This window comes from Numida meleagris, chromosome 20 (genome assembly GCF_002078875.1).
Source record: "Numida meleagris isolate 19003 breed g44 Domestic line chromosome 20, NumMel1.0, whole genome shotgun sequence".
In the NCBI taxonomy this organism is placed as follows: domain Eukaryota; kingdom Metazoa; phylum Chordata; class Aves; order Galliformes; family Numididae; genus Numida; species Numida meleagris.
In genome coordinates, this window is record NC_034428.1 from 5,597,600 (window position 1) to 5,615,898 (window position 18,299).

General features: G+C 44.8%; 2 protein-coding genes across 3 annotated transcripts in view; both read right to left on the reverse strand.

Moving 5' to 3' along the window:
* Positions 1-762, reverse strand: part of VPS13D (vacuolar protein sorting 13 homolog D) — an 87,587-nt gene extending 86,825 nt beyond the window's left edge. For both annotated transcript variants that reach the window (XM_021374706.1, XM_021374707.1), the window contains exon 1: positions 620-762. The gene's annotated coding sequence lies outside the window, so the exon portion shown is untranslated. The remainder of the gene's footprint in view (positions 1-619) is intronic.
* Positions 2,684-18,268, reverse strand: TNFRSF1B (TNF receptor superfamily member 1B). The gene is made up of 10 exons (XM_021417484.1): positions 16,765-18,268; positions 11,367-11,469; positions 9,205-9,333; positions 8,609-8,758; positions 7,594-7,687; positions 7,329-7,510; positions 6,541-6,615; positions 5,784-5,821; positions 5,201-5,465; positions 2,684-4,628 (listed from the first exon to the last, which is right to left on the reverse strand). The coding sequence occupies exons 1-10, from the start codon at positions 16,816-16,818 to the stop codon at positions 4,420-4,422; spliced, it is 1,299 nt and encodes a 432-aa protein (XP_021273159.1). The 5' UTR covers positions 16,819-18,268; the 3' UTR covers positions 2,684-4,419.

Consider the following 18,299-nt stretch of genomic DNA (forward strand, 5'->3'; position numbering starts at 1 on the left):
GGTGCCTTTACTACCTTTACGTGGTAGAAAAGGAAGAGTGAGCATTGACGGGGATGAGAACAAGCCCGAGGCAAGTTTTCACTTAGTGCTGGCTCAATTTTCGTGGATAAAAGTGCAGTTTTGGGCAGCGGGGCAGACACGGGGCCCCGAAGGCCGGGTCATCCCGCCAGCACCGGGCTCTGGGGCGGTGGGCTCTGCGCTCAGCGCCTGGCTACACGCGCACAAAAGAGGCGGGGAGCGGCTCTCCACACACTTCCTCCCCCCATGCAAAGGAACAGACCGTAGGGAAGAGCGGGGAATAACTCGGAGAGAAGACCTGTCGGCACACCAACGCGTGAGAGAGGCGAAGCGAAAGGTCACCTTGCCCACAGGCGGCGGGCACAGTCGCGGGGCCGGGCGGCCTCCGCCACGCGGGGAGGGCCCGAGCGCAGCCCCGAGGCGACCCCGGAGCCCCTCACAGCCCCGGGACCACGGGGCGGAGCGCGGCGTGAGGCGGGGAGGGGCCCCTGAGCGCCGGGCCTGCGCCTCGCAGCTCGGGCTGACGCAGGAGGGAAGCGCAGCCCAGGCCCGGAGCCACCACACGGCCCCGCACCGCATCACCCCGCGCGCCGGCACTCACCTCAGCTCCCGGCCGCTGCCACCTCCGCGGCGCTGCGCGGGGCCGAGAGCTCCGCGGCCGAGCGGCGTAGGGGGGGGGGAGAAGCGGGGCCGGGCAGGCGGGGAGCGCCGAGCGATCGATGGGCGCTTCCCCGCCTCCTGGGGGCGGGCCCGGCCTGCTCCGTGCTGCGCCGCTCCAGGGGCGGTGCCGTGCTACACGGGGCAGGGCTGCGTGCTGCGCGGCCTCCTCAGGTCCGTCATCGCCGTCATTGCGGTGAATTAGGTTTCTTGAGGAAATAAGGCTGGAAGGACTGTAGTAACTGCCGAGCACCGTCCCCCAAGTGCTGCTCCCTCGCTCTCAACGCACCAGTGTCACAGTTCTCTTGCTACAGCAAGTGACATATTGATGTTAAGTCTGACATCTGACTGTCAAGGCTGACATACGAGACTCCAAACTGGCTCTGCAGTGAGGCTCTGTGGGTGTCAGCCCTGAGCACACCGACTGCTCCACCCAAACTACGGGCCAGGCACATAGGGCTGGAGCACCTCTCCTATGAGGAAAGGTTGAGGGAACTGGGCTTGTTTAGTTTGGAGAAGAGAAGGCTCCGGGGAGACCTCATTGTGGCCTTTAAACTGAGACAGGGGAAGTTTAGGTTAGATGTTAGGAGGAAGTTTTTCACACTGAGGGTGGTGACGCGCTGGAACAGGTTGCCCAGGGAGGTTGTGGATGCCCTGTCCCTGGAGGCATTCAAGGCCAGGCTGGACGTGGCTCTGGGCAGCCTGGTCTGGTGCTTGGCGACCCTGCACACAGCAGGGGGGTTGAGACTAGATGATCTTTGAGGTCCTTTTCAACCCAGGTCATTCTATGATTCTGTGATTCTATGATAAACTACTGCATCGCACAATTTCCAGTAAGCAGATTGGTTCTTAAAAGCATTAAAATTCAGTTTGGCCAGGCTAGAGGTTAGGATTATGACTGTATCATGGAATGGCTTAGGTTGGAGAGGACCTTAAAGTCCACCTAGCTCACTCCAACCCCTGCCCTGGGCTGGCTGCCCCCCACCAGCTCAGGCTGCCCAGGGCCCATCCATGGCCTCAGGCACCCACCCTCCAGGGATGGGGCACCCACAGCTCTGGGCAGTGCCAGGGCCTCACCACCCTCTGAGTACAGAATTTCCTCCTAACAACTAAGTCTCCCTTCTTTTAGTTTAAAACCATTCCCCCTTGACCTATCACTATTAGGTATTAGTTGCTCTCCCTCCTGTTTATAATCACCCCTAAAGTACTGGAAGGCCACTATGAGGTCTCCTTGGAGCCTTCTCTTCGCCAGGCTGAACAAGCCTAGCTCCCTCAACCATTCTTTGAAAAAGAGGTGCTCCAGCCCTGAGCAACCTCACAGCCCTCCTCTGGACCCGCTCCAAGAGCCCCACATCCCTCTTGGCCCAGGATACAATTAGCTGCAAGCACATGGGACTGGCTCATGTCCAGCTTTTCATCTATCAGGACTCCCAAGTCCTTCTCTGTAGGGCTGCTATCAGTGAGTTCTTCTCCCAGTCTGTACGCATACCTGGGATTGCCTTGACCCAAGTGCAACACCTTGCACTTGGCCTTGCCAAGACTCATTAGGTTCTCATGGGCCCATTTTTCAAGTCCAGGTCCATTTGGATGGATCTCTTCTATGGTGTCAACTGCACAACTCAGCTTAGGGTCATCTGCAAACTTGCATCCCATCATCTATGTCGTTGATAAAGTTGTTAAAGACCACCGTTCCCAAGACGAACCCCTGAGGGATACCACACATCACTGGCCTCCACCTGAACCTGGAGCCATTCACCACAACACTCTGGCTGCAACCATCCAACCAATTCCTTATCCACAGAATAGTCCGCCCTTTGAACCCTTATCTCAACAACTCAAAGAATGTGGCGTGGGTCTATGTCAAAGGCCTTGAACAAGTCCAGGTAGACAACATCAGTTGCCCTTCCTTTGTCCACTGAAGCCATCACTCCAAGTGGAAGGGTAATGGTTGCTTATAGTGTCTGCATTAACACGACCATGTTGTAGACGATGGGAGATGAGACAGCCATGGATCAATCCTCTTTTAATTAAGTACTATGAAATAAAAGTATTTTGAAAGCACTGGTTTAGCCTATAGAATGAAACAACCCATTCTAAAAAGCAGAATTTTCGTGTAGTAGGGAAGTAGAAAACAAAGATATAAAAGTATAAAAATACACTGTTTATCTTTTTCTTAACAAATACAAGCACATTTCTCATACTTCAACATAAAAATCGAATTTTCCTTCTGTCACACTGCTCCATAATCTGAAAACCCAGAAAACTAACTGCCATAACATAATTGAAAACTTCTTCAAAAATCTGCCACTGCTCCTTCAATGTGGTCCCAGCCCTGGGAGCTGTTGAGTAAGAAATTAAAATCCTCTGTACAACAGAAAAGGGTCAAAGCTTTGTATAAAACCAGGTTTTGTTTGCTGGTTTGTTTGGTTGGTTGGGTTTTTTGTTTGTTTTTGCACAGATTCTTCGATTTTTTTTAATAGTTTGTGTTTCCATTTGCAAAGTGTTTTCTGAAAATGACCTTCAAGTTTAATACGAAGTTGTAAAATATTTCTTCATAGTAGGATGAAAGACCTATTTGCCAGTTCTCAGTTCTAGAAATATTAAGAAACCTCTTTGGTTACATGCAAATTTAAAGTATGAGTTTTAAAAATCTGATTCTTGTCTGCATTCGTAGAGTAGATGCTGTTCTACTGATTTTCTCTAAGTGGGTGGACGGATCTTCAGCACTGAGCAACAAGAGAAGGATGGAACAGGATTTTCTGGTTCTGAGGTCTGAGTCACTTCCAGTTTTTACAGATTACTCTATGCAACCTTCAAGAGAGTTCTTTTCCTGAGATTGGTGGGGGTTAGCTGCCTAGCACACATATCCATCTGGATCTTCTCTACTATCCACTGGAATGCAGGGAAAAGTATTTGGGGTTGATGGTTTACTTTTGTAACCTCAAAAACGAGGTCAGAATCAATGAGAAAACCATATGAAATCAGTCAGGACACAAAGATGAGAGACTGTAGAGCTGTCAATAGAAGGAATTATTTCCTACTCAAAGAAAAACTGCATGTTCTTTTCTAAACTAAAATGAGCTATGTATAGCTAAATGAAATAATGCTATTGTTTAGACACAATCTTCATAATCTAGCAAAAAAAAAAAAAAAACCTCCTGTAAAAGTTGACATTCCTTGAGACACTTACTTAAGGGTTATTTGAAAAGTTTGGTCCAATAACGAGGGAAAGCAAAGTGCAGTGATAAGAGGAACATCTGGGAGGCTGTTTCAGAAGTGGCGGTCACAGTTGTGTTCTTGACCTGAACCCAGATAACCATCACAAGAAGTTTCAGAGAGAAGTCAATGACATAAAGTTAGAAAGATATTTCGTTTTAAAGCTACTAAAGGTTTCTTCAGGATATCACGGAAGGAAGGGAGGAGTTGGTCATTCAGTTTATAAGGAAAAGCATTAAAAAGTAGTAACTTCTTCAAAATTGCAACCATCATCTTTTGACTCTCAGAGCTGACAAAGAAGACATTAAAAACCCCAAAAAATAAATGTCTATATTCATCTGAGATTTCAAATCTCTGTAGAAATGCTACATTTAACGTTTGGTTTCGAACATAAGGGGTGATCTGATTATCAGTCAATCAGAATAAAATCTGTCATCTCCTTTAAACAGTTTTCACCCCCATATGTTTAATACCCAGAAGACGCTTCTTTGTGTCTGGGAGTAAATCCTGAAGTAAACTGTCCTTGGCTTATACCAATATCTGAATTTCAGTTTCTTTTTTCAAGGGGTTTTCTTCTTTTGAAAGGGGAACTTCTACCCCTGTCGGAGAACATTGAGCACTTCCATAATCCATGCTAGTTGGACTACTCTGTTCTGGAAACTGGGAGCCACAATCTGGATTACAGACTTTAACAATACAAGTCACATTCACCTGCGTTCCTCCATTACCTGAGAGTTCTGTTGAATAAGGGAAAAAAAAAGCAGATTAAGCAAGTAACAATGCAGCCTGGAACAACACATTGGATTCTTTATCCAGTTCTTTGACTTAAAAGTTCAATTACGTACTCTACATCTTCTACCTTTGCTTAGGCAAACTGGTGGTGGTGATTCTGCAACCTTTTTCGTTTTTTGGGGGGGTACCATCAAATCCAAAAGTCATCCCTGATATAAAAAAAGCTGTAAAAATGAACAGAGCTCTGGATCCCAGCCGAATCTCTTCTCATGGTGGATGCTCTAGACAATGTTCATTTCTTACTGCTCTCTTTGTCTCTTGGTCCCGCTCCCAGGCACTCACCCACCATCACTCTGATCCCCAAGTCTGCAGATAACTTTCTCCACTGAGCACCCTCTCTTTCCTATTCTAGGCCAACAGCTTAAACACTTTCTCTTTTCAAAAGTAACTAGGCACTCTACTGAACGTGGATCTGATGTTTTACCCTCTCACTTAAAGTTCTACAAAGATTTGTATTTTACAACCAAATGTCAAGAAGTTCTGGAATGTTCAGATATAGGTTCGTTGACACTCGTACCTGAACTTGCAGAGCTGTGCCTGTCTCCACAGTGAAGCTTACACCCTTCCACAGCTAAATAATGCTGTTGAAAACTTTCTTTCTTATCATTGTCCTTGGTATTTATTACACTGACTCTTGCAGACCCAGCTGGATTATCCAGGGAGCTGCTGCTTGAGCCAGGAGTTTCCAAGAGATGCTGCTCCTCCTGTTCGGAACTGCTGGAGTTTTGTGATCCTGTATTTCTTACTTTTTTGTCACACTGCTTCTCAGTAGGGGAAAAAGGCTGAAACAGAAAAAATGCAAATTATTAATCTTTTTAAAAAGAGTTAACAAAGAACTGGTCGATACTCAGCTAAAGAAACCGCTGATAATAGTCATCACTATGCAAATGTACGTAAGTTAAACTCCTACGAGCTCACTGAGCATTCAGTGAGCTCAGTGGGACAGATTATGTGAGGTACACCTTACACTCTAGGTACAGACCGCTCCTTCCTCACTCGTTGTCTTTCTGCTGTGCAGTTTTCTTTTCCTCTTAATTACACAAAACTGCACGATTGCTACGGTAAAGTGGCGAAGATGGAAAGGAATGAGCAACACTCACCGAATCCGCTGCTCCAGTTGGTTGCGAGTACGCAAGGGCTGCAGTTGAGGAGAGATGGTTCATTAGCATCAAAATTTCAGTTGCAAAAGCTGCTCTTTTAGCTAGCTAAGCCTCTGCTCCTGGAACAAACTCCCACTGTATGTCTAGTACATGCTATGTGAAAATGTTGAGCGTTATATTGTATTAATTTTGTAAGCTGCCTTGAATTTTGCCACTGAACGAGAAGACTCTCTGTATAAATTCCTATTATTTCTTGTATTGTGTAATTGAGAAAAGCTCTCGCTCATGACCAACTATGGTTGTGACTGTTTAATCATAACTATTAGCACTTGGTAATGTATAATATTTACGTTAAGTGTAAAATACGTAACAAACAAGTTCCAGTAGGACCACAATTGTTTCACAGTTGTCCGGCTCCTCTGGCACACTGCATGTTCAAAAAAACATCTAAAATCTGAGGAACAAGAGAGCTTTGAATGTGACATCTGCCTTATCCCTGTATTGAGCTCAAATTCATCTTGTGATTTAATAAAGACACTTTTACTCTAAATGCACATGGAGTTCCTGGCATATTTATTTAATTCTGAATTTCAGTGGCAGCAAGCTTATGTCATCAATGAACCTACATGTTTCAAAAGTTTCAAAGAGAGCCAACACCTCCTAAGGTACACAAATCAGTCAACTGCTGAGCTCAGATTAGCAGGAAATGAGGTGACAGTGCTCCCAGAACTGTTTGGTTTTGCTTCATGAATCTTACCTTTTTTTTTGGAGAACAAGCAATACCCTAAAACAGCGATTATCAGCACCAATAACAACGGCCCTGTAACTGATCCTGAAAAAAAAATTAAAGCAGGTAAGTTACATAGCAAGTCAATGTGACAAAGGACCGACTGAGAAGCAACAGTTTTCTAGTTTCTGTCCGTGGTTACGATAGCTAAATTTAAAAGTATCAGGGAGGTCTGACGATCACATTTAATATCTCCCTTGTTACATACCAAAGTCTCATTTTCAGACTCCACTGGTTCTTAAAATTGAATTTTCCTGTTCTGAAAAGTGAAGACAGACTTTTCATCACAGCAACAAAAGGTATGTCATTAAGCTAGGAGCAGTTCAATAAATACAGGGCCAGGCAGTCCAGAATGCTCGTAAACATACATGCCTTCTGGATAGACTATGAACAGCAGAGAATATGTCCACACTTGGGAATGCTATAAAGATTGGGCTGCCGTAAGTCAGCCTTGCCTTGACCTAACATCTAACATATAAACCTTTTCTTCCAGCTTCTTCATAGCACTAACTCCCAGGAAATGCATTTTATAATCTAATTCTGGGCTTCTTAGAAACACATAAAGAATTACAGTGACTGTGGAATGCGGTAAGGCAGGACAGATGTGACATTATGCAACTCAGTACAAGCAGTGTCACTGAATTAACTTGGCTGTTCTGTTTGGGTACAGGTAATTAGTTTTGGAAAGAAACTGTCAACTAAAGGTAATCTTGCTTCCTGGCCAGACAGAAGCGACTTTAAATGAGTTAACAGCTCACCAATGATGTAAGACATGTCAGGTGCAGAGTTTAGAATGACAGGCTGAGTTTTTAATTCATGTTGGTTGGAAGTTGAGCTTTGGCTCAGGAGGTTTACCACAGTGTGAGGTAGCACTGTGGCCACTGAGTCATGGCAAACAGTGTCATTCACGTTGTTTCCTGGAATAGCCACTGATTTACAACTGCAACAAACAAAAAGAGAAGTTAGGAAAGAAAGCAACCCTGCATCCAGTTAAAGATTGCTATTAGACAGAAACTGGCTTACACTGTATGTGGTATGCAACTGGTATCATAAGATTCCTCATCTGAAAAAGTGCCGGGGGGGCAGGGCTTACATTCTGTGTCTGTGCTATCTGTTCCTTAAAAGAAATAGAATACTCCAGTTAGTCATCTAGCGAGAAACGAGAATGAATAATCTAATCCTGTACAGTACACAAAATACAGTCTGTCACAAGAGACAGTAATCTGAAACACCCCACCCAAACGCTAACCAGAAGATTCATCAGGTGTTATTTTGGTACTCTTGATAGTCAGTCATTTTCAAAGACTGTTAAAACCTACCCTAACTTGTGTTAAAAATGGGGCATTAGAGACAACAGTGGAACTCTGTTCAACAACTCAGTTCAACAACTGTTGAACTCTGTTGGAGCTCTGTATCACTTCAAATGATGCTTAATTTCCTTCATAATATTCAATATTCCACATCTTTGGATATTATTTATCATCTTAAGACAGCTATGTTTATCAGAGTGGTGAACTTCATCATCTAATACAGAGAGATTCATTCTACAGGGCAGCATAGAATCACCATTACTTACTTAAACCAAAATTCAACTGGAAGCTGTGCTTCAAGGATTTAATCAGGAAGTGGTCCTGAACCTGAGCCATTTGTATGGAAGAAAGGACACGGCAGAGTCAACCAAAGAAGATCAACTTGGGTTGGGAAGCTTTACGATATACGTCAACAAAAGATACCAATATTCCATTCCTTTAGATATGCCTCTTGGAAATACTGTTGTGCTTCATGCTGCTTGCTTGCTACAACAATGCTTGCACTCAAAAGAATGCGTAGCTGTAGGAAATTAATGGAGTATCCCTGTAATTTACTCAGCTGGAGGCAGATTTGGAAATAACTGCAGGAAATTAAGACAATATTCCTGTAATTCACCAAGTAGGAGGCAGATTCAGAAATACCTACGGACTGCTAAGGCAACAAATAACCATCTTCAAACAATGCAACCATTTTGTGTGTAAGTTCTGAGAGCTGAGAATTAAATTACCTTTTCTGGAAACTCGGTAACCTTTCCCACATTTTTTATGCACTTCACATATATGGCAGTTTTGGTATATTTTTGAAATGCAGTACTCGTTGGGCGGGCAGCTGCAGATTCTGTCCTGTGATAGCGTGCACTTTTGATACTCTACAAATCCTGTTTTTAAAACAAAAGTAAAACAAGATTACATGAGCAACACTTCAAATTGTGGCCTGCAATGCTTCTGGTGAACATGAGGCAATGTTCACACACCACAGACTGAAGACAATCTTGCAGTTTCTGGCTAGAACATCATCTTAGGCCCCAACATCTACATTTTTAGAAGAGTTTCGTCTGTCTAGAGAGGTGAAATTTGCATCTATACAATTCACACTTGAAACTCTGTATCTGCAGCTGCATCACAGCATATCATAACCATAAATACCTCTCCAAGGCTGTGCTCTGATTTTTTTCCAAAATTTAACAAGCAGCAAAAGCGTTAAGAACGGGACTATACAAGCGATGGACAAACACTCTAATGGTTTTCCAAGTCAAATTTAAACCATGCCACCTCTTTGAGCAGGCTGTGCAAGGCAAACACCTCCTTCAAAATGCACAAGTACCTTTTCTGCAGAGCGGTGAGCAAGCGAAGCACTGAGGAGACCGATTCCAGACGGCTGTGTAGGTGTCAGGTAAACAAGGGATGCATTTTGTGTCCACGCTGTGACTGCAGCTCTCTGCCTTATGCTGCCCTATAAAATAACAAAAAGACAAAGGAAAGGGTAAACACATCAAAGCAATGAGTTTCTGCAGCTCCTAGCACTCCAAACAATACCAAAAGCTGCTCGATGTCACTTTCTCCAGGATCATAGCGAGGTGAACAGTCAGGTTTTAGCAAGTGGTAATTGGTGGAAACCAAGGCCTCTCACCAAAAACAAAGCTGAGTGCAGTAATTACAATAATTATGAGCTCCAAAGTACTCTTTTTGAAGAATGAAAAACACTCAGTTGCCATTTCCCCCTTGCATGAAAAGAGGAAGAAGATAACAGCCAATGTCTCATATCCTGTACAGAAACATCCTGAAGAATATACTCAGGAAGAGGCATCATTAAGAAAGTCTTTGAAGAATGGAAAATCTCCATTCTCCAAAACAAGGGGTCCTGGAGGTGAGCCAGGGAAATTGCTTCCGAAGTTTGTTCTTCCATGTATTTACTTGAAGCCTCCCTCATCCTGCTAATGATGTCCTGCTAATGATTTCGGCTCAAATTTTTGATGCAAAAAAAAAAAATAATTCAAATTCAAGACAGCAAAAATAAAGATTTAGTCTCTCCTACAACTTGTTGCCCAGAGTTAAAAAAAATAAAAAAAAATTAATCATAGAATCACAGAATCACAGAACGGTTGGGTTGGAAGGGACCTCAAAGATCATTCAGCTCCAACCGCTACCATGGGCTGGCTGCCCCCCACCAGCTCAGGCTGCCCAGGGCCCATCCATCGCCTTGGGCACCTCCAGGGATGGGGCATCTCTGGGCAGCACTGCCATGGCCTCACCACCCTCTGAGTAAAGAATTTCTTACTAACATCTAACCTAAATCTCTCCTCTTTTTAGTTAAATTTAAGGGGAAGAGGACTTCTTATAGACTTTACAAACCAAAAAAAGGTTTCAATTAGAAATTGTCATCTTTCCCCTACTGTGTTTCTAACGAGTGAAGCTCGACAGATCTCTCAGGACGTTTTCAGTTAATTCAAACAACGGTGGCTGCTTCAGCATATACTGATTTCCTGCTTAAACTTCCGGATCTCTCTGACAGGAACTCAGCATTTATGGAGACAAATTCTGTTTGCTCAGCATGTTGCGAGACAAATATACAGGGCTTTTTTTTGCTGTGCCTAATACAATTCTATAATGCCAACTTCTTGCAAAAACTCTATTAAAATATCCATGTGCCGTTACTTGTGCTCTAAAAAATAAAACAAACAAAACAACGCTCCACACTCTCCTATCTGCCATCAACTTTTGCTAACAAAAGAACATTAATAATTGTCACTGCAGTGTAAGACATAACCTCGGAGCAGACATTTTCTGTAGACTTGTACCTGGTCTCTCTCTGATAGTGGTCTGGAGTATCTGATTTACGCTAAAAGACAACAAAACTCCCTTAATGAGCAATTAGAGATTAACCTGCCCAGTGGAAAGCCCCTTACGTAAGTGATATGTCAAAGTACAGACATTAAGCTCTAACTCATGCTCTGTTTTAGAACTTATCTGTTGTTGTCGGCTTTGTTTTGATGTGGGTCTCGGGCTGGATGGGGCTCTGAGCACATGATGGAGCTGTGGGTGCCCCTGTTCATGGCAGGGGGTTGGACCAGGTGACCTTTTAAGAGTCCCTTCCAACTCAAGCTGTTCTGTGATTCTACGTTGTTTAATTTTTGTAATTTCACTAGTCAGCTGTCACATTTCTTTTTTTTTTTTTTTCTAAACAGTTCAGTTAAAAATACTTTAATCAAAACACCATACAAAGCTGTGGTTACAAGAACTGAACTAAGTACACAATCCTCCTGATAAGGCCCAGCCAAGTTAAACTCGCAAGAGAATGCCAATTCTGACTAACAATGGGTCTCATTTGAAAATATTTTTGGAGCATTTTATTGTCTTCCAGCTGAGGGTGAATTACAACAGCAAAAATTTGATGCTCTTCAGATGTGTCAATTATCAAAATGTGATATGCTCATCTGAGCCTCACCACCTTGGCTGTGTAAAGGAATAATTTCAATTATAACCTACCTGGAGGGCACTTGCTACAACATTTGTTAAGTCTTTCTTCATAGAATTCAGTGCTGGGGTCTTTGCATTGCGCAGACTGTGGTGTGTAAGGCAGTGAATAATTCTAGGAGAAATTAAAGGAAAATCATTAGTCACCAATCCATCCTGACCCTCAAGTGTAGTCGAAGAGACAAACTCTTAAAGGTCAGTGAAGGATTGACCTTTTTCTCATGGCTCGCCATGAGAAACGACCTCTGAGAAAATACCGGAGTGAAACTTCAATTCTTACCCTTGGGATTGTAGGGAGAAGCATTTTCTACAAAAGAGCTACGTGAAAAGTCACAGAATCATTAAGGTTGGAAAAGACCTCTAAGATCATCCCGTCCAACCACCAGTTGGTCCAACCACCTCAGTGCCACATCTCCACTTTTTGAACACCTCCAGGGACGGTGACCCCACCACCTCCCTGGGCAGCCTGTTTTCATCGCCTTTGGGTATAAAGGACACCTCTACTGTTCACTGTGCCCTCACTTATACCCAGGCAATAACCCAGGCAAGCAAGATTATCTGCCCCTTCAGCCAAAGAACCTGTACCCCTAAAGCTGTTTGAGCAAAGGAAAGAGAAAGAAACATTTATCATTCCAAATGCTTTGTGATTCCTTTTTTACACAAAAAAGGCCTTGAGGTTTTGAAAACAATGTCTCTGAAAAAAACTGTGCTTCTTGTGAAAAGGAACAACGGGCTGCAAGTCTTAAAAAAAAGACTAATTAAAAACCCCTATCTCATATTGAGTCCAGATGCACATGAAAGAGTCACAAAACAGTGTACCCAATTTTCAGCTCATATCGATCAGCACTGCTCGATGACTTCAATGAACAAGTGTGAAAATACCCAAGGACTTGTCATCTCTTTCAAAAGGAAATATACACTCACTGAATAAGAGAAAAAAGCAAACGTTAGATGGCATAAGCGTAGGAGTCTCCTGCTAGCTCAGAAAGGAGCTGTTCAAAACATACGCAACACCACTCAGCTTTCCGTGGGCTGAAGAAATTGTTCCACGTATAACCTACACGTGTCTAGAGAAGTACTTAAAAAATATTATGAAAAAGAGAAATCAAAACAGGAACAAGCCCCTTGGAGGCCGGTAATGAAAATATCCTTCCTCCTTGCTGAAAAAAAACTTGTTGATTATCTATTGTGTCTTCACATTACTGACAAAGTAGACTTAACACTTTGCACTCTCAACAGTTGCTAATGAGAACCCAACGTTTTCTTATGCAGCTTCTTGAAATGCAGCTTCCAGCAAAGAAAACTGAGTTAAAGGGGCTTTGGCACAATGAAGACTTGGAAGCAGAACCATGAGGTTGGCTCCAGCATTATCAATAAGATAACAACAACAACAAAAAGAGAATTTTCAATACCTGCTAAGTTCACTGATGACTGTTAATGCTGAAGTTGGTAACAGGCAATGAGGAATAGAGGAACAACGCTATCTGCAAATGTGAGCTGATACTGTACTCTGCCAAAGGGGAGGAAAAGGGCTCTGCTATCATCAAAACTATGTTATGTTCTTTCTCTTATTGAAAGAAGAAAGGTCAAAGAGCCAGAGTGGCGTTTTTGCTGCCACTATGATAAACTTCATTAATGCACACACTTAAGAGTCTTTTTAAAGAGTAAAATTTCACTGAAAACACGTAAAAAAAAAAAAAAAGAGAGAGAGAGAGAGAAGGAAATGCACCAAACCACATCACAGGTTATCCTGCTGGGGCGGCTTCCCAGCAAAAAGTGTTATCGCATCCTCTGCATTCTCTGCTGCAATTACTGTCCAGAGAGTCAAAGGCACGGGAAAATCTGCTGGTCAATGGGTCACGTCTGTTCCTCTTAACCTGTGCTTGAAAGGATACTTCTGCTGACTGATAACATCACTCTGAAAGTTTATCTGCTGAGCCGTGGTTCTCAATGGCATGCAGTTGACAATTTCTTGCCAACTAACCAATCATAGAATCATTAATGTTGGAAAAGACCTTGAAGACCATCCAGTCCAACTGTCCTCCTACCCCCAGCACTGCCCACTAAGCCAGGTCCCTTTAGTGCCACATCTCCATGGTTCTTGAACCCTTCCACCTCCCTGGGCAGCCCATGACAATGCCTGACCACTCTTTTGGAGAATAAGTTCTTCCTAATATCCAACCTACTACTGGGTTGTGGGATTTGGAAGACTCATTTAATTTGACAGGTGCAACTGGAACGTGAAATGCTTCATCCATCTAGCAGCAGAGGCACAAATGTTAGTAAGCATGTTTACTGCAATGCAAACCAGTCAAATTAGGCAACACATCTTGGTGCTGGGATATCAGCACAAGAAAGATGAGACATTGCCCAAAGTAGCAAGGGGTTAGTTCTGGGCTTGCCCTTGACTGCACAATTCACTGGAGAGAGATTTTTGCAATGCCTGTGTATTAGGCAATAACTGAGAAGTTACATCCAAAAACCAATTACTCAAGATCCTCTCTCCAGAGCCACTGCACGGTTTGCATCACTTTCCCATCTGCACTACAGACTTCCAGGAGACATAATTTGTCACAGCACTAAAAGCAGCCTCCGTCCACCTAAGAGGTCAGTGCTGACTCTTCTAAATACGTCTGCACAACTGTTTCCAAGATTCCCGCTATCCTACCCACTGGGAGATAAATTAGCAGAGTACAACACTGCCTCGTGACTTTCAGGGCTGCAGCTGCAGTGAGGAACAGCACAAGTGAAGGGTGAAGGCCTACGTGCAGAGGCCAACCACAACTGAGATCACAATATCTGTGCCAGAACTGAGCCTGAGTCACGATGGGAATTCAGACTTCTTCAGAACTAAGGGAGATGAGAACCTGGCTCTATGTAAGGGCGAGGAAGGCCAAGATCAGAAATCATGGCAAGTGACAATGAAAAGCATTCTCTAAGTGCTCAGTGTTAATTAGAGCAGAAATAATTTCTTTTACCTCCTGCCTTACAGCTCGTACCCATATTCTTCAACTTTTTCTGTAATTAAATTTAAGAACTTCAATACTAGAAGTAAAACATGCTTATGATACATATAGATATATTCAGCCATTCATATAACTTCCAGTTTCACTCAATGCAGTCATCTAAAACAGAGATTTAACCATGTTTTTTAATCCTAACTCACATTTCTACATCTTTTCTCCTTCAGCCTTCAGACTGAAGCTGTCAAACAAAGCAGCTTGAACAGGAACTGCATCTGGCGTCTGACATTCTTTACGCATGTGAAACCACAATGAAGTCACCAAGGACCGACATAAAAATCTGTTGCTATGGAAAGGTCTCAAAGTACAGAGACACCACTTGCTGAGCCACCAAATGTGCTAAAGACAGGAAAAATAGAAAAACCCACAAGATTCTATTGAAAATATGTACACTGGTCACTTAGAGAAAGAATTCAATGGAAGATTAGGGTTGTAATTCTCACCAAAATCAGCGGGAGTTGTACCAGGACATCAGGCTTTACTAGTGATACTCAAAGCATAAATCTTTTAAAGTTGTTTTCCTTCACGTACCACTGTAAGACTGGGTTAGGATTAAGGTCCATGACAGGAGTTCTCCCGTCCTATGGGAGGGTCTGTACAACAAAAAGCTGCAGGCTCCCCACAGCCCTCCTGGCTCTGACCACACAAAGAAGGGCACCTGAGCACCGAGCCCTCCATTGCAGCGCTTTTTTTCCCCTGGAAGATCTCATTTTCTGTGCACCCTTTTGCAGCTCAGAGCATGTGGCCATCAATGCAACTTCCACACGCCAGCAGGACCCTGCAGATGCGTTCCTCTGTGCTGCAGGGCGCACCGCACCGCTCTGCAGAGGACACCTATTTCGGATCGAGGCCATTGAGAACGTTTCCATTGAAAACGCCTGGTGAGCAAGGTTTTAAAAATGGCAAAAAAAAAAAAAAAGAAAAAAACGTTCAGTTCTGCTGGTAACACAGAACCTTAGGCTATTATCTTCCAGATCAATTAGGCGGAGGAACACAAGAAAACGCGTGTCACTCAAGAGCTGTCACTTTGCAAGCCTCTCCCCTTCAAAGATAAAATCTGTTCTCTTTAATTGAGAAAAAACTGACGTACAGTGATGATACACGGCATTTGGTTTGCCAGGAGCCCAAGAGCCATGCAAAAAGTGACGCTGAAGCTTTCCTCCGTGCTCTTTACCATTACAGCATCACGTTTAGGGTGAGAGAGGAGTTAACTCCTTTTGAATACAAGCCCTCTGTTGAGGTTGGCAGCAAGAAGCATGACAAATCTCCAAGCTCACTTTCTGGTGAGAAGGTTTATCACAGTTCCGAGACTCCCACACCCATCCTACCCTACTCTTTGAGGTATTTAGAATCATAGATCATTTGAGTTGGAAGGGACCCTTAAAGGCCATTGGGTCCAACTACACTGGAAGGAACAGGGATGCCCACAGCTCCATCAGGTGCTCAGAGCCCCATGCAGTCACATAGTGAACACATTCCATCTAGTACCACCTTGCAACCCAGGGCTGAACTCAGCCTTTGTCTTACCTAAAGACTCAACTACTGTGACAAAAGAAACATGGAAACGACACAAATGGCACGAAAAAGCAACGAGCTGGGACAGACTCCTTAGCAGCAGGACAAGGGGAAATGGTTTCCAACTAAAAGAGGGAAGATTTAGGTTGCATATAAGGAAGAAGTTTTTTACAATGAGGATGTGAGGCACTGGCACAGGTTGCCCAGAGAGGTGGTGCAGACAGCCAAGGTCAGGCTGGAGGGGCTCTGAGCACTGATGGAGCTGTGGGTGTCCCTGCTCATTGCAGGGGGCTGGAATAGATAGGACTTTAAGGGTCCCTTCCCACTCAAACCATTCTATGGATCTATGGTCTCTAAACTCTTTCCACATTTATCTTCACAGTCCCGTGCGCTTTAAAATCAGATGGAAAAAGGTTATTGATACATCAGCAAAGCATAGACCCAATGAAAGATCCCACTGAGCTCTTTGGTTTAAAGAGCTGAAGGACTCCTTTAACCATAGACCTCAGTAACAGCCAGATACAGCAGAGAACAGCCACAGCTGCATCACATCAGTTCTTAGAAGTAAATCCAAGGGCTCTGCTATGTAAATAGGGATGGTGTAAGGGATGCAACAGAGCACGACGAGCTCTTCCTGTTTAACCGCCGGCGTCGCATACAGACAGAGCCGCGCTCTGCGCTTCCCACCAGCCTGAAAAAAACCCACCCACTCCCAACAGAAAACCCAAGAAAGCCCCTCTGTCAAAGGCACCGGGAAGCTAGGAAACAACAACGGCAAAGCCAAAGGGAGCGGGGCGAGCCTGGCCGAAGCCTGGAAGCGGGCTCCGAGGCTCCCGCAGGGCGCAGCCCGCCCCGCCGCCCCCCGCACTCACCCGTCCGCCCGCGGCGCGGAGCAGCGCGGCCAGCAGCACCCAGCTTGGCCCCATCGCAGCGCAGTGTGAGGGCGGAGTCGGAGCTGGGGCTCTGTGACACCGCCCGGAGCCGCTCCGGTGCCGGAGGGGCTGAGCCGAGGGGCACCCGCCCCCGAGCGGCCGCGGGGTTGGAGCTGACGCAGCGATCTATGGGGTTAAAGCTGCGTGCCTTCCAGGGGGGGTTGCTCCGTGGGAGCTGCGGCGGAGCTGGTGGAGAAGCGATGGGACGTTCACATCGCAGACACAAGGAGTGCGGCTGTAGGATAAAATGCGTGGCACGTTTAATTCAAATAACACCGAGATCGAAGCTAGTTGAGGTTGCGGTGCTGATGGCCCGGACCCGAGGTACAGTCTCATGGCAGAGCATCCCTCGGCAGGCACAGCCAGGTGAACGCGGTCAATCTGAGGCTGCGCATGAACAAATCGGTGTCCTCCGACGTGAAACTGAAATTCCTGTGTTCTGCTAGAGGGAACGGTCCGTGCCGGGCAGCAATGAGCACTTGCTGGAAGTGAGGGAATGGCCTGCAGCCTTTGACAGGAAGCTTTTAGTTCCTCCTCGCATTGCTCTTTCTGCCTGTACAGCCTCTGCCCCCACAACACATCAATCCCATTTCCTCCCCCCCCTCCCATAGCTCCCGTTGACATGGCAGTACCGACAGCCAGAGGAAATTGCCATCTGAGCGTTCTTGAACAAAGCAAACCAAGGGCAAACACAGAAGTGCATACACCTCACCCACTGCCTCTCCCGCAGGACGCAGCAGATGAACCAGATCCAGTGACAACAGGTGTTTCTAGGAATTATATTACATTCTGGACTGGCAGAGAAGAGCAGAATTCAAGTAAATACTGGAACTAAGAACACTTGGAATTAGGACCAGTTTTCAAATGTACGACATGCAGCTAAATCATCCATTGCTGGACATCAGTGACGAGGTCCCGTAATGCTGAGATTCTCCCACTTCATTTCTGGGGCTGTGAGCCCACGAAAGTATACATTTCTCGTGATTTATATCTTCAGTCACAACATGTGTATAACATGCATTCCCCTATATGCTGAGGTTTAATGGATGAAGGACATCCAGTGGACACAATACACGAAGATTTGCAAAAAGTCTTTGATGAGGCTCCATACCTGGGGTCATTAATAAAACTAAGTCATCCTAGAGTCAGCTTTGGAAAGGCCATTTTAAGGACTTCCCAAATGGTTACGGGATAGGAAAGTTAGAGCTGTCTAAAAAGCAGGAAGGAAAGAGCACAGCACAATGGTCATTTTTCAGGATAGACAGCAGGCAGCAGTGGGGTCATAGGAGTCAGTGCTGGGGCCAGTTTTACACAGAAACTTAGAAAAATCATAGAATGAGTTAACTAAGAAAATCATAGAATGGCTTAGGTTAGAACGGACCTTAAAGATCACACCGTTTCAGTTCCCACCACCAGCTCAGGCTGCCCAGGGCCCCATCCATGGCCTTGGGCACCTCCAGGGATGGAGCATCTCT